This window comes from Schistocerca serialis, chromosome 7 (assembly GCF_023864345.2).
Source record: "Schistocerca serialis cubense isolate TAMUIC-IGC-003099 chromosome 7, iqSchSeri2.2, whole genome shotgun sequence".
NCBI lineage: Eukaryota > Metazoa > Arthropoda > Insecta > Orthoptera > Acrididae > Schistocerca > Schistocerca serialis.
In genome coordinates this window covers 45,831,780-45,847,072 of record NC_064644.1, presented here as the reverse complement: position 1 = coordinate 45,847,072, position 15,293 = coordinate 45,831,780, and the positions used below count along the sequence as shown (strand labels likewise).

General features: G+C 38.7%; 1 protein-coding gene across 1 annotated transcript in view; it reads right to left on the bottom strand.

Annotated features, from left to right (window-relative positions):
- The window catches only part of LOC126412392 (transmembrane protein 184C), an 85,428-nt gene that overhangs the window by 54,271 nt on the left and 15,864 nt on the right, over positions 1-15,293 (bottom strand). Inside the window, exons 3-4 of the mRNA XM_050081969.1 lie at positions 13,640-13,842; positions 5,496-5,570 (exon numbers count right to left, since the gene is read on the bottom strand). Coding sequence (XP_049937926.1) covers positions 5,496-5,570; positions 13,640-13,842 — 278 coding nt within the window. The remainder of the gene's footprint in view (positions 1-5,495; positions 5,571-13,639; positions 13,843-15,293) is intronic.

Sequence of the window (15,293 nt, the reverse complement as noted above, 5' to 3'; positions counted from 1 at the left end):
TCTTACATGTGCTACATCATCTATAACATGTACAGTATTTTCAATAGAAATATTTGTACAGAAATAGTGACATTCCACCATTACTCAAAAAAGAAACCATGTACGGGAGGTACTGGAGAGAAATTTGCGAAGAGAATAACAGTCCATAGATAGCAAAACTAATTGATTAAGAGCAGAACCAATCATCAATTTATTCATCATGTTCTGCAGACCCCATCGTGAAGGAAGAAGTTTACAAATGTGAAAAGAGCCAAGTTGTGCATTAACAATCAAAATGTGTAATGCCACCTGTTATAGACACAGGAGCTCCATCATCTATATTTTTTTAAATTTCTGACACATATTTCTAACACAGCTAATAACATTTCTATTCCACAACTGTTTACAGTGTAACCAGAATGAACAATGCTCCTATCATACCACAAAAATGGTGACTATGTCCTGGGCAGTGTTAGGGATGTAAAGATGGGAACTAGCTCTTCTGGCAACTTCAAAGACACTTAAATCAAATATCTTGACACATTTTTGATCTTTTACTTGTTGTTATTAGTAATAATACTAAGTAATATAATTCAATGTGTCAAGAAAAGTAACATGATGCCTGATGTCATATGCCCTCATGTCATACAACATGGCATTTGTCATGACGTGCAGTATGACACAACATGTCATTAAAGTTTAGGATACATGCATTCCCACTCTGAGATACTTCCTATTATAGATGCACCCCCACTCTGGATACTTCCTACTGTACATGCATCCAACTCTCTAGAATCACATAAATGTGTGTCTACTTGCTCTTACACCCCTCACCGCACATGTAACAGGAGATACTGTATTTATTCGAATGTAAGCAGCACCTGAAAAATGAGACTCGAAATCAAGGAAAAAAAATTTTCCCGAATCTAAGCCGCACCTGAAATTTGAGACTCGAAATTCAAGGGGAGAGAAAAGTTTTAGACCACACCTCCAAATCAAAACGAAGTTGGTCATTGTAACATGAGACACAATTTAGGTCGAATGGATGAAGATACAGCTACAGTAGTTTGGTTCGAGTTGTAAGCTTAGCAATTAAGCTTTACCAGGTAGCCATTGCTATGCGTCAGGCACTCCGTCTGTATTTATACGGATACCCTTCCTTTTTCACGTGCTTTGTCTGGTTTGAATCAATTGCGTATTTTGCTTTGATCTGATAAGTGCTGTTCTCTTTGTTATAGGTGTTTACGTCACTCTAGGCTGAAAATGCATTATTGTAGTGTGTCATGCATTGTTTGTCGCATTCCGATAACGAGTGTTTACGACCTGTTGCCGCTCGCTGCATGGTTTGCTTTTGTGTGCGCTTCCGCCGCTTAAAAAAAAAAAAAGAGAGAGAGAGAGAGAGAGAGGAATTGTCTCATTAGCGAAATAATGGCAAGAGACTGCTAATTTGTTGTTACTCACACTGCTGCTTTCTTTGATAACAAGAACCAAATAATAGAGTGCGTATGACAGAAAATGTTCTGAACGAGAGTTTAGCGTAAATTTTTCTCCGATTGAAAATGTTTGCAGATGGCTATTTAGTACATTGCATTCTGTACAGATATTAGAGTCATCTTAGATTTAAAAATCTAGTCAGTTGCCGTGCTTCATTTCTGACTGCATTTCTATTCAGCATAAGAATAATACGAATATAAACATGACATGATATGTATATTCTTCCATGTTTGCTGTTGTCTCATTCTAGTTTCGTAGTTTATTAGGCAGACAGGTCTTAAATGAGATAGCAGCAAACATGAAAGTATACATGGCATAATGTTTACATTCATATTATTCTTATGGTGAAGAAAATACTGCATGTGATTCACGATTCATAAAAGTTCCTATTAGCAACAGTCTCTTGTAACAAGCAGGAAAAAATTCAGAACGTAGAGTTGGCCATATTGACATACATCCCAAACAGTCTTGCCAATCAGATTTTCGTGGTAGATTTTTAGTGATGACTTCAAATGCAGAGTGTGTTGTTGTTGTCTTCAGTCCGTAGACTGGTTTGATGCAGCTCCCACGCTTTTTTATCCTGTGCAATGCAGAGTAGCAACCCTTATATAAAAAAGGATGAAAATAACTTAGAAATTAAATGCTGAAACTTAAAACAAAATTTTATTAGGTTTGTAATACATCTTATACTAAATGTTTAAAATATCAGTCATGATTCTGAGTCACTATCACTCAATTCTTTGTTGCTCATTTCTTCATACAGAGCATCATCCTCCGTACCATCTAGAGCATTGGACATCGAACGTTTTTTAAATGCTTATTGCACAGTCTGATTTGGAACACACTTCCGTGCATCATAAATCCATTGGCACACTGCGCATTTTACACGTCCTGTTGGTGTCAGTTGTCTGTCGCTTTTCGAAAATCAGTCTGTGTACATGCGTTTAAGCTTGTCCTTAAATGGTTTATTCAAACAGATGTGAAGTAGTTGCAGAATTGACATCATCCCACCTGGAATAACTGGCAAGTCCACTTTGCTTTCCCCTAATTTTTGTTTGACTGCAGGTGTTGTACAGCCTGCGTACGCATCTAATACCAACAGACTGAGTAAACCAAGCATAGCGCCAGGATGATGATTCCACACACGCCTAATCTATTCCAGCACCAAGTCTTCCAAAAACCACCCAGTTTCGTTTGCTGGTACAATTACAGTTTTTGGAAACACTTCCGATTTCAGTAAAGTCTTTTGCTTGAAAACTATGAATGAGGGTAATTTACGTCCATCTGCTTGCTGTGCAAGCCAGCATAACGGACATCCGCTGGTTTTCACCCCGATGTAAGAAGACTTATGTCTTTCTTTCCTTTGCGTCAACCGTATAATTTGACGGCATGTCAAAATATAAGGGAGTTTGGTCAGCGTTTCCTATTTGACCAAGAAGGTATTTCTTTTCTGTGCGCCGCCTGATTATGAAGCGCTGAAATTCCACAAGTTTTTTTTCATAATTTTTCAGCAGCTTCTGAACAACTGAAGTTCGTCTCCGAAGTGAAAAATCCCAGCGCTTCATAAACAGGTCAATCCAGCTGCAACTAGCCATAAAATTTCTGATTTTTTGCTCTCTAGCAATTTCATGTGCCAAATTTTTTAAAATTTCGGCATTCACAGGCAGGAATTGCTGACGCTGTTGCTTAACAAATTCATTTAAAATCACGTCTAGTGCTTGATGTTGGCCACACTTTGGCCCACTAAATGTTTTCCTGCTACTTGAACATTCAAATAATTTGTCTCTCTGCAGTCACCATCGCCTGACGTTGCTCTAATCAGTCCCGTATCGCAGACCTGCAGCACGATTAGAACTTTGTTCCACAAAAGAAATAGCTCCCCTTTTGAATTTGACACTATAATGAAAGCGCTTCATTATGGTTCATTAACACTAACAAGCACTTGACAAACTTCCATGAAGCAATAGGTGCCGCTACATGATATCTTAATGAGCCCCAGCGTATCAACTCGTGCAACAATCCTAAAGCCTTGTGCATTGTTAGTATTTTTGTGTAAAGAAATTGCTATGAATATTTGAAAGGCTGCTACATTCGAAGACGAACAATACGGAATTTGTATTTACTTCGTTGGATAATATATGAAAGCGCAGTGGTCGAAACTCGGGGCAGACAAAAAAGCTCTTTACCTTTTTTTTTTAACTGTATTTATTGACGCAGAGGTTTTGGCGCCAGTATTTATCTTTGTGCCTGCAAAGCATGCCTGTGTAGCGCTACATATATTCGACAGCAGAAGTTAGTTGTGGTGGCACTTACCAACATTTTTCAGAACTTCCGCTTACTTTGTACTCGATTCTAAGCCGCAGGCAGTTTTTTGGATTACAAAAACCAGAAAAAAAGTACGGCTTGGATACAAGTAAATACGGTAGGTTTGGTGTCAGAAATGGTACCTTCCGGAAAAAAATCAATCCCTTCTCCACCCAGAAATTAAAAAATTGTTTAACATCTTCCCAGGAACAAATCCATCCCCAATCTCATCTCCCCAGAAGAAATGTATGCTCTTAAGCCATATGATTATATATACTGTTTACTATTGCTGGCAAATCTTCTACATTTTTGGCACAGTATCAGGGACTTTAGTTTAAAAATTGCAAGATGAAGGTGTGCCAACACCTTGCAATGAAGTGAGCACATTGCGTTGGATAAGTCAGGTCAACTCATAAAAAAGTGTAAATATGACAAGATGTTTTGATTTAAATGTCTCTGAAGCTGCCAGATAAGCCAAAAAACAAGTTCCCTTCTTTTACATTCTTAACTCTGCCCAAGACATATTCACTTTTTTGTGTTATGATAAGAGCAGTTTTCATTGGGGTTCCCAATTTTTCTCTACCATAACTATGACATTGGATCACTGTAGGCTGGCAACCAACGTAGATTTTTGTTAACTTGCGTGATGACTTATCAGGTATAGGCTTTTCATTGTCTTTTGAACCACGTTGCTTATGAGTGGCAGTGGTTAAAGCCCTCACAAAACAACAGCACAGCCATTAATTAAATGTATTTGTATACCTTCTTACAAAATCTGAACCGATTCACATAAGCACGAAATTCACAAAAAATGTGTATTTTGAATGTACAATCTGAATGAAGCTACATTTTGAAAGAAACATTTCAATTTTATCACAAGAATGCATTTGTATTTATTTGATTCAATTTAAACCATTCCCATACATTCAGTTCACATGTAAGAATGAATTTCACATATTACATTTATTTCGACTTTCATCCATTGCGTCCCAACGATGGATAATGATCATTGTATAAAAAATCTTCTTGACTTTATCTATTCATCTACTTCTGTGCAAAATTTGAACCAATTCATACAAGTATAGAAGTGTTGTGCTTCAAAAACCTCCCAGAAAAAAGTGTTCCTGCACATAACATCCCAATGGTGCCATTACTGAGCATTAATTTCAGTCCAATTAAAATATTTTGCAAAATGAATTAATTGATTTGCACAATTGGCCTGGACACCAGCTTCAGTTCATCATTCAAACCTTGCTTAATATACTGTAACAGCCCCAGTGAGACAAAGTTCAAATGGCTATACAAATGACCACCGGTCTGGGGTAAACCAAATTTTTTTTACCCCATGTTCACAGCTCAAATAGGAACTGAGGACCACTATTCTATGTGCTGCCTTTTCAGACATATTTGCTACAGTGCTTCTGTGCTTTAAGAATGCAGCAACTAGAATGTTACTCTTAACAACTAATCTTGTTCACTACTTTGAAACATTCCAAATAAATGAAAAACATATTATTTTACATTTGACAAGTTAGATCTGGGTGCAAATCAGAATCTCTAGAGACAGGTCGCTGTTTCATTTTTGTCACAAAAGTAAATTTTATTTCAAAATATTCACACTGTTGTCAGTCACGACATAACTCCATGATTGCTGATAGAATTATTTTCTCAGTTCAAGGAAGTTATGTAATAACATATTTGCATTTGTATATACTTACAAAGAGATGAATGTTGTTAAAGGCCGTACCACAGTATACTGTAAAATTCCATGTTTACACATGTGAATGAACTCCCTGCAAAAATAAGAACACTTCAACACTAACAAATGAACAAGAACCAACATAAAAATATTAAATTAAATTTTGAAATATCTAAGATGACTTATGAAATTGTATCAACACATATAATTCATACACCCCTTCACATATTTTCTCTCATAAATTCCATCATAGACAAGAGCCTTTTTGTGTGTCCAAAGAGTCAAATTGTGTAACAATACGTAGAACCCGCCATTGCAGGCTGCTTCTGTGACGTATACTAACAACCCATTACAACTAATGCTAATCTACTCAACATTGTGACACATGGGATTTATTTCTAGATTATATTTTTTACCATTTTATAAATCAGAGTATTGTCTGTATTAGTAAAAAATCAGCTATTGTGAAAAAAAATCCAATACTCTCCGTCTTGCACTCATGAGCTTTTGGTTTTGTTCACTATTTCATGCTAGGAATTTACATAGCCATAATGATTTTAGAGAATACTATCAGTTGTCTGTATAGTGAAAAAGTTAGAACCTGTTTGATATGTAAGTTAGTACTGGCCAGAATTTCCACCTCCCCAGACTAGATAAAATGAGTAATCATAGACAGGCTCAACAAAAAACTGCCAATTGTGAGCTTCTGGCCAAAAGTAGACAATGCACGCACACATTCGTGGAAGCATAACACACACATACACAACCACTGTCTTTAGCCACCAGGCCAACCAGAGATAAAGGTCATGTGTGCGTTAAGTTGTACTTGTGTGTGTGTGTATATATATATATATATATATATATATATATATATATATATATATATGTGTGTGTGTGTGTGCGCGGATGGATATATGTATGTGTGTGTGTGTGTGTGTGTGTGTGTGTGTGTGTGTGCGCGCGCGAGTGTATACCTGTCCTTTTTTCCCCCTGAGGTAAGTCTTTCCGCTCCCGGGATTGGAATGACTCCTTACCCTCTCCCTTAAAACCCACATCCTTTCGTCTTTCCCTCTCCTTCCCTCTTTCCTGATGAAGCAACCGTTGGTTACAAAAGCTTGAATTTTGTGTGTATGTTTGTGTTTGTTTGTGTGTCTATCGACCTGCCAGCGCTTTCATTTGGTAAGTCACATCAGCTTTGTTTTTAGATATATTTTTCCCACGTGGAATGTTTCCCTTGATATGTCCTTTAAATACTGTCATTATTCCATCCTTCACTTTCCATCGTTTGATTTGGACTTGGACTAGATATAAGATACAAGAAAAGCTATGCTTGTAGGATAGAAATGAAATGATAAGAAGCCTTTTAAATATGGTACTGCATGAGACTGTTGAAGATGATGATAATGATTTAAGATGCTAAACTGTAGGTTCATCAGTACCGTTACAGAAAACAACTAGAGAACGTCAGACATTTCATCTTAACTGGAAAAAAAAAAGAAAAAAAAAACTAATGCTGCATACAATAATATAATCTTACCAGAAACTATTCTATTCATTTGTATCAAATCATCACCCACCCACCTACACCCTCCCCCCCCCTGCCCCCCCCTCACACACACACACACACACACACACACACACACACACACGCGCGCGCGCGCGCCCTTCCTCCCCTTTCAGCTAGCGTCAGGACTTTGATGATACTTATGCCATTATCGAGAAAATGGTAAGAGATTATAATTTTCCATCACAGACCCTGGGCATATGATTTTGCAGTATGATTCATTAAAATATGACTATTTTGTTCAGAATGATGGTTGATATTATTATCAAATTCTTCTTGGGACCAAGAGCTGGCTGAAGTCTGAAGTATGAACATCCGAGTTATTTAGCAATTCATGGAATGTATATCGAAAGCACAGATTAGACATTGTAGGCGGAGGAATGTTCATTGCAGTTGACAAAAATATTGTCTCTACTGAGGTCGAATTTGTCCATGACAGTGAAGTTATCTGATCAAGTATAACAGGTGTAGATGAAATCAAGTTCACTGTTGGATTTTTCACTGGCCACTTGGTTCTGCTGCGATGGTTTTGGAGTTGCTGCCAGAAAGTCTATGGTCGGTAGTTTGGAAATACTCAGACTGTGCAATATTAGTTGGAGACAACTTGAACCTACTGAGTATGGACTGGGATATCTATGGATTCATTGCAGGCGATGCAGACAGACAGTGTTGTGAAGTTCTTTTGAACACTTTTCTGGAAACTGTCTTGACCAACTAGTTCAACAGCCCACACATAATGGAAATATTTTAGATCTCACAGCTACAAACAGGCATCAGTATAGAGACAGGGATCAGCGAACATCATTTCATCATAGCAACTTTGGTCACTGAAGTTAACAAATCAATCAAGGAGGCTACGAGAGCATTTCTGCTAGAAAGAGCAGATAGACAGTTGTTAGCATCCCTCTTAGACAATGAATTCGTATCATTTAGTTTCAGTACTATAGGCATAGAGGAATTATGGGCAAAGTTTAAATGGACTGTAAACCATAGTCTGGAGAAGTAATTGCAAGTAAGTGGATTAAGGGCAGAAAAGACCCACTGTGGTTCAGTAACAAAATTTGAATATGCTAAGAAAGCAAAGGCTATTGCACTCTCTGTTCAAATTAGAATTAGCTAAATATTAATAGAAATTCATGCATCTGTAAAAAAGACAGACACGCGAAACATACAACTGCCACTGTCATACTTTAGCAATAAATCTTGCCAAGAACTCATGAAAATTCTGGTCCTACATTAAATTGATAAGTGGGTCCAAGGCTTCTATCCAGTCCCCACTGACTGGTCTGGTGCTGCAGTAGCAGACAGAAAAAGTAAAGCTGAAGTTTTAAATTTCACGTTCAAGAAAGTGTTTGAGCAAACATACCACTGTTTGACCACCGCACAGACTCCCATATGTAGGATATAGTAATAACCATTGCAGTTGTAGAGAAACAACAGCGTTGAAAGCAAATAAGTCACCAGGTCCTGATGGAATCCCGATTTGGTTTTATGGAGGGTACTCTACAGCCCTGGCCCCTTACTTAGTTTGCATTTATCGGGAATCTCTCTCCCAGCACAAATTCCCAAGTGGCTGGAAAAAAGCACAGATGACTCCTGTATAAAAGAAGGGTAAAAGAATGGACCCACAAAATTAAAGAGCAATATCTCTAACATCGGTTAGCTGCAGAGACTTTGAACACATTCTCGGTTCAAATACAATGAAATTATTTGAGAGCGAAAAGCTTCTACCCACAAATCAGCATGATTTTAGAAAGCATTGGTCATGTGAAACTCAGTTTGCCCTTTTCTCACATGAGATCCTGTGAAGCACGGATGAATGACAACAAGTGGTTTGCATATTCCTAGATTTCCATAAAGCATTTCACAAGTTGCCACATTACTGACTGTTAATGAAGGTACAAGCATACACAATAGGTTCCCAGGTATGTGAGTGGCTTCAAGACTTCTTAAGTAACAGAACTCAGTATGTTGTCCTTGACAATGAGTGTTCATCAGAGACAAGGGTATTGTCAGGAGTGCCCCAGGGAAGTGTGATAGGACCACTATTATTTTCCATACATGAAAATGATCTGCTGTACAGGGCAAGCAGCAGCCTGTGGCTATTTGCTGATGATGCTGTGGTGTACGAAAAGTATCATCGTGAGTGACGCTTGGAGGATACAAGGTGAGTTAGACATAATTTCTAGTTGGTGTGATGAATGGCAGCTAGCTCTAAATGTAGAAAAAAGTAAGTTAATGCACATGAATAGGAAAAACAACCTCGTATGGAGGTGTATAGACAGTTGTTCCCCTCGCTCTTTTTGTGAGTGGAACAGTAAAGGAATTGACTATTAGTGGTACAGGTGGCTTGCAGGGTATGTACATAGATGTGGGGACCATCCTGTCTGCTGACTACTTCTGTTTGTTGACAAAAGCATTGCCATAATGTCATCTCATCTGTTCCACTGCCCTTAGGATAGCAAAGAACAATGTTCTGTGAGCCTTATCCCGAAAACTCAATTGGGGGGACGTGACTGAGCAGCTGTTAAAGTACCCTTGTTGGGTCTCCTTTACACAAATCTCAAAAGGTCTTGTTGTCCGTGGATAGTTACTGAACAAATGTTCCAGTGGTGGTTGGGCAATAGAGATGGATACTGGTGATTTTGGAACAAACTAGACCCCATATGCTTGGCACACCAAGAGGAGAAGTCACTATGTGCACTGTGCTCACCATAATAACAAACAGCATTATCTCTGCTCAGAAGCTAGGAACTGGGCTTGTGTGGTAACCCTCAGTTGATTATCTAATCCTCTCAGAGTGCACTAGGTCAAGTATTTTGAAGTAGGGCTAGCTGTTCTGCAATCTGGCATGCATAATTGAGCTGGGACCACATGAAAGCTTTAAAAGATTGGAGCAGGCTTGCTGGTTTTACTCCCCAAGTTCTTTGACTATTCATTTTGAAAGATTTTTTAAATCTTGAGGCATCTTAATTTAAGTTGGGAAGTACCCCTCAGCTTTAAAATAGGTAAATGAAAAGGAGAACATGAGTAATTGAAAATGACAAAAATAGTTTTCTTAGAAGAGAACTTACAACCTGTGGCACTCACTCACCCATTTCTCCATCCTCCTGACAGTTATCTGCAACTAACATATTATTGTTGCATGTCTGGCAGTTGCACAGAAGGTGGAGAAATTGTCAATGAGTAAGGAGCATTATATATACAGGGCTCCTTGTCACATTATACTATCTATGGCTATGGTGAATGTCATTATATTTGAAACACTATCATAACAGACATCATTTCCCATTTAAAACATTCAGATAGGACATTTCTAACTTGGTATTAAAAAACAATCATTCCAGCAGAAAACATTGCTTGAAGATGGGGAGATATCCATGGAAACCCCATTTGTGCAGCAGAATGTTGTCCCTGCAGGTTGTAATTTGAGCTATCTCCAGTTAGAAGAATACCTGAAAAAAGTGTTGCTTGCACATGAACGCTTTCCAGATGGGTCTGGTTATTGAGTGTGGAGTGGTACATCTCATACCTATATTAAGGTCCCAGCTGATGATGTGTTTAAGGTTCTTCTCCAGGCAGCTAATTAGACTGGAGCTAAGGCAATTGCTGGCACAAGCGAGTCCTTTCCTGATTTTGAAATTTCTATCAAACCACTTCCTTTCATGAGTTCACTGAAAAACTTTAGAATGACATTCTTCAGTGCCCATTTAACTGTCTTTGCAAGTCGTAAGTTATTTGGTTGTGACCAGATGCAGTGTCACAAGCTGCGATAAATGCAGTATCCAGCTCCCACAGGGAGGTAGAGCAACTGCAGTCCTCGATGTTGGTGACGTTAGCTCTACAGAAATCACAAACACACCTCCCCTGTATTGTCTGATATTGACAGAAAGCTGGACAATATTCTTATAAAATTCAGCATTTGTCCAGAAAATGTCACCTGGAGTTGTTACACAACACATCTAATCTTGTACAGCCATTATTGATGGTCATCAATACTGCCTGGAAATTTTCCTAATGGCTTCCCATACTTGACTTGCAGATGTTGATCTATTGATGGAGTTGAGGACCTCTTCCTGTGACATCTTCTTACACTCTTTAAAATGACGTTTGTTTTTGTCGTTCACAGAGCAGAATGGCACTCTTCATTCCACCAAGAATAGGTTGCCTCATAAGTACCCAGGGAGATGAAAAAGCTTGCACAGGATAGAGTAGCATGGAGAGCTGCATCAAACCAGTCTCAGGACCGAAGACCACAACAACAACAACATAAGTATTCTTGGCAACTCTGGGTTGCGTACATCAGCAGCTTCACAGATCATGCTGGCACATGACTGGCCTAGTCCTGGAAACTTTCATGCTGTTCAGAATCAGCCAACTGGCTATAAAGCATTCAGCCAGCCTTTCTGAGTACCCATTTCATCAGCCCTGCCTGGCACGTGGACCCAGATGGAGAAGTTGCCTCTTCCGCGGAGGTCAAAATCCACTTCCCACTGAAAATTGTCTGCAAGGAGGAAACGAAGAAATTAGGAGGTCCAGCTATACACAACCTGTAGCAGTACTGAAACAAATAGTACGAACCACTCTCATTAACATGATGTTCTCACTTTGTGTGAAATTCTTATTTTCTTGACTGCAAGTCCAGGCAGTGGCGAAGCTCCATAGCACACCATGTACATTGAAATCTTCTGAAAGAAGTGGAGGGGAGGGGAGTTCAGCAGCAAGTTGCCTGAGCGTCTCACCATCAATGGGCTTGTGTGGCAGGAGGTATACAAGGCACACTGGGTAACTCAGGCTCAATCTATAACAGCATCACTTGCAGCGTTGTGGTTAAGGGCACAGGTAAGGGGTGGTATGTGAGCTTGACAAGCACTGCCACCCAGTTCTTTGCCCTGTCACAAAGCACAGGAGCATCAGTATGTTTGAAATGTGTTTCTTATGGACACATGCATATAGGTCTTTCGTGTATCGGTAAAATGTAGTAAATTTTGCATCAGTTGCCTGAATCTGTTTTGCTGGAGTTATTTTTAGAGGCTATTTCTTCACAATTGATGAGTATAATGTGGCAAAGATAGTTGGCTACATTAACTTGAACATCTTCTTAGCTTCTGTAAAAGATACCAGCTTGGTGGTCTTTAACTCCTGAGTATTTCTTTCCTTGTGGTATATGAAGCAATCAATCTCAACTCCACACCACTTGCTTTCCACAACAGTTAAGACTGGATTACGGAAACAAAATATATATCCCCCGAAACTTTCTGGCAGATCAGAACTGTACGTCGAACTGAGACTCGAACTTGAGACCTTTGCCTTTTGTGGGAAAGAGCTCTACCCAAGCACAACTCACTATGGGGTTGTTAGCCGTGCTTACGTAGATCAGTCGGTAGAGCACTTGCCTGCAAAATGCAAAGGTCCCGAGTTTGAGTTTCGGTACGGCGCTCAGTTTTTATCTGCCAGGAAGTTCCAAATCAGCACACATTCCATTGCAGAGTGAAAATTTCATTCCAGATATTTCCTGATCATGGGCAGTAATTTCCTCAATTTGCCTGCCCCATACATGTAAGTGTGTTGTATCCAAATTCATGGTGCTTAAAGCAGCTAAACATATTAGGTTAAGGTCATACCTTTAGGGAGATGAACTCTGATTTTACGTTCTTTGAGAGCCCAGGTATATTAAAAGTGAAGATAATAGCAGGTGTCACCAGCATGTCACTAACTCTCTTCATAATAATGCTGATGTCTGTGACACCACCTCTGTCCCATTATTCACATATTTCTGTACCCATAACATCCTTGCACGACACAGTCCCTTAGGTGTAATTTACCATGGTGTGCACTTCGGTCACAATGTGGTATTTGTCTAGAAGCATGGCACTTAAAAGTGACACTGCTTGATGCGAGGTAGAGGTCTCTATTAGCAAATCTCTGTTTTTACACCTTTACACTTTTTCACTTGTTTCCAGCTTCCAGCCATTCCAGACAATATTTTCTGAATAAAAAGATGTGATAGCTTCACAACTTCCCTGTTGTCTCCTTACAATTATAAACACTTTCTGGTACTGGAGGAATTGCATTTTGTTGTTGTACTGCCATATTATTTTTGTTCATGAGTGCTCAAGTGGACATAATTGCTCACCACGAGTCCATTTGATCCAAAGGTGGTGGGGACAGTTTTAATAAGACTAGTGAGCTCCAAAGAAGTCTTGTGAAGAGCCATGGAAATATTTATCCAGTATGAGCTCTCGTGACAGGGAAGGTCTTATGCAACTGAGGTGCGTCATGTCGCCTGAGATTGCAGATTTATTGAAATTTCATCCTGAAAGCTTTTAAAGCATGACCCGCTTGTATTTTTGAACTACTGCAATATATTATGTGCAAATATCCAACATAAAATGTTTTTCTTTGACTCTTTTATAAAATAAAGGAGTGAACTGATATTAATAATTATCACTTTATAAACTTTTTTGAGATATATTAAATTAGCTCACAATTATACAATATTGAGGACTTCAAAGACAATGCATGATGGTGGTGACAATTATGACTATCACATTACAACAGAGAATGAAATAATCTTAGAATAATATATTTTTGCTTACCATCCCATTTCCCATGGACCAAGACAGCACAGGGGGAAGATGTGGTGCACTTGTGGCTTCAGTTCTAGATTGGCCTCCAGATCCATCTCAGCATTCAGATAATTTAAAAGATAAGTCATAAAATTGTATATAACATATGCTTCATAACATTCTCTGAGACTATCATAATAAATTGACTGCTGCGGACAGAGAAGACCTATCCACTGCAACAGACAAAAGACATACGAAAACTAGATTAAAAGATGAATACAACAGTACCAAATAAGTGACTGTACAGATATACAGCACTGAAAGAACTAAGTCAAAACAAGGCCCCGGCAGTAGACAACATTCCATTAAAACTACTGACAGTCTTGGGAGAGCCAGCCATGACAAAACTCTTCCATCTGGTGAGCAAGATGTATCAAACAGGTGAAATACCTTCAGACTTTAAGAAGAATGTAATAATTCAAATCCCAAAGAAAGAAGGTGTTGATAGGTGCGAGAATTAGCGAACTATCAGTTTAATAAGTCATGGCTGCAAAATACTAACATGAATTAATTACAAACAAATGGAAAAACTCATAGAAGCCGACCTCGGGGAAGATCAGTGTGGATTCCGTTGAAATGCTGGAACACATGAGGCAATATTGATCTACAACTTATCTTAGATAATAGGTTAAGGAAAGGCAAACCTATGTTTCTAGCATTTGTAGACTTAAGAAAAGCTTTTGACAATGTTGACTGGAATATTCTCTTTCAAATTCTGAAGGTGGCAGGTGTAAAATACAGGGAGTGAAAGGCTATTTACAATTTGAACAGAAACCAGATGACAGTTATAAGAGTCAGACGACAGTTATAAGAGTCGAGGGGCATGAAGGGGAAGTAGTAGTCGAGAAGGGAGTGAGACAGGGTTGCATAATATCCCCGATGTTATTCAATCTGTATATTGAGCAAGCAGTAAAGGAAACAAAAGAAAAATTTGGAATACGAATTGAAATCTATGGAGAAGAAATAAAAACTTTGAGGTTTGCCGATGACATTGTAATTCAGTCAGACAGAGCAAAAGACTTGGAACAGCAGCTGAATGGAATGGATGGTGTCTTGAAAGGAGAATATAAGATGAACATCAACAAAAGCAAAGTGAGGATAATGGAATGTAGTCAAATTAAATCAGGTGATGCTGATGGATTAAATTAGGAAATGGCACACTTAAAGTAGTAAATGAGTTTTGGTATTTTGGGAACAAAATAACTGATGATGGTCGAAGTAGACAGAATACAAAACGTAGACTGCGTATGGCAAGCAAAGTGTTTCTGAAAAAGAGAAATTTGTTAACATCGAGTGTAGATTTAAGTGTCAGGAAGTTTTAAGTATTTGTATGGAATGTAGCCCTGTATGGAAGTTAAACATGGACAATAAACAGTGTTGACAAGAGGAGAATAGCAGCTATTGAAATGTGGTGCTACAGATGTATGCTGAAGATTATATGTGTAGATCACGTAACTAATGAGGTGGTACTGAATAGAATTGGGGAGGAGAAGAATTTGTGGGACAACTTGACTAGGAGGGGGGATAGTCTTGTAGGACACGTTCTGAGGCATCAAAGGATCACCAATTTGGTACTGGAGGGGAGCGTGGAGGGTAAAAACCGTAGAGGGAGACCAAGAGATGA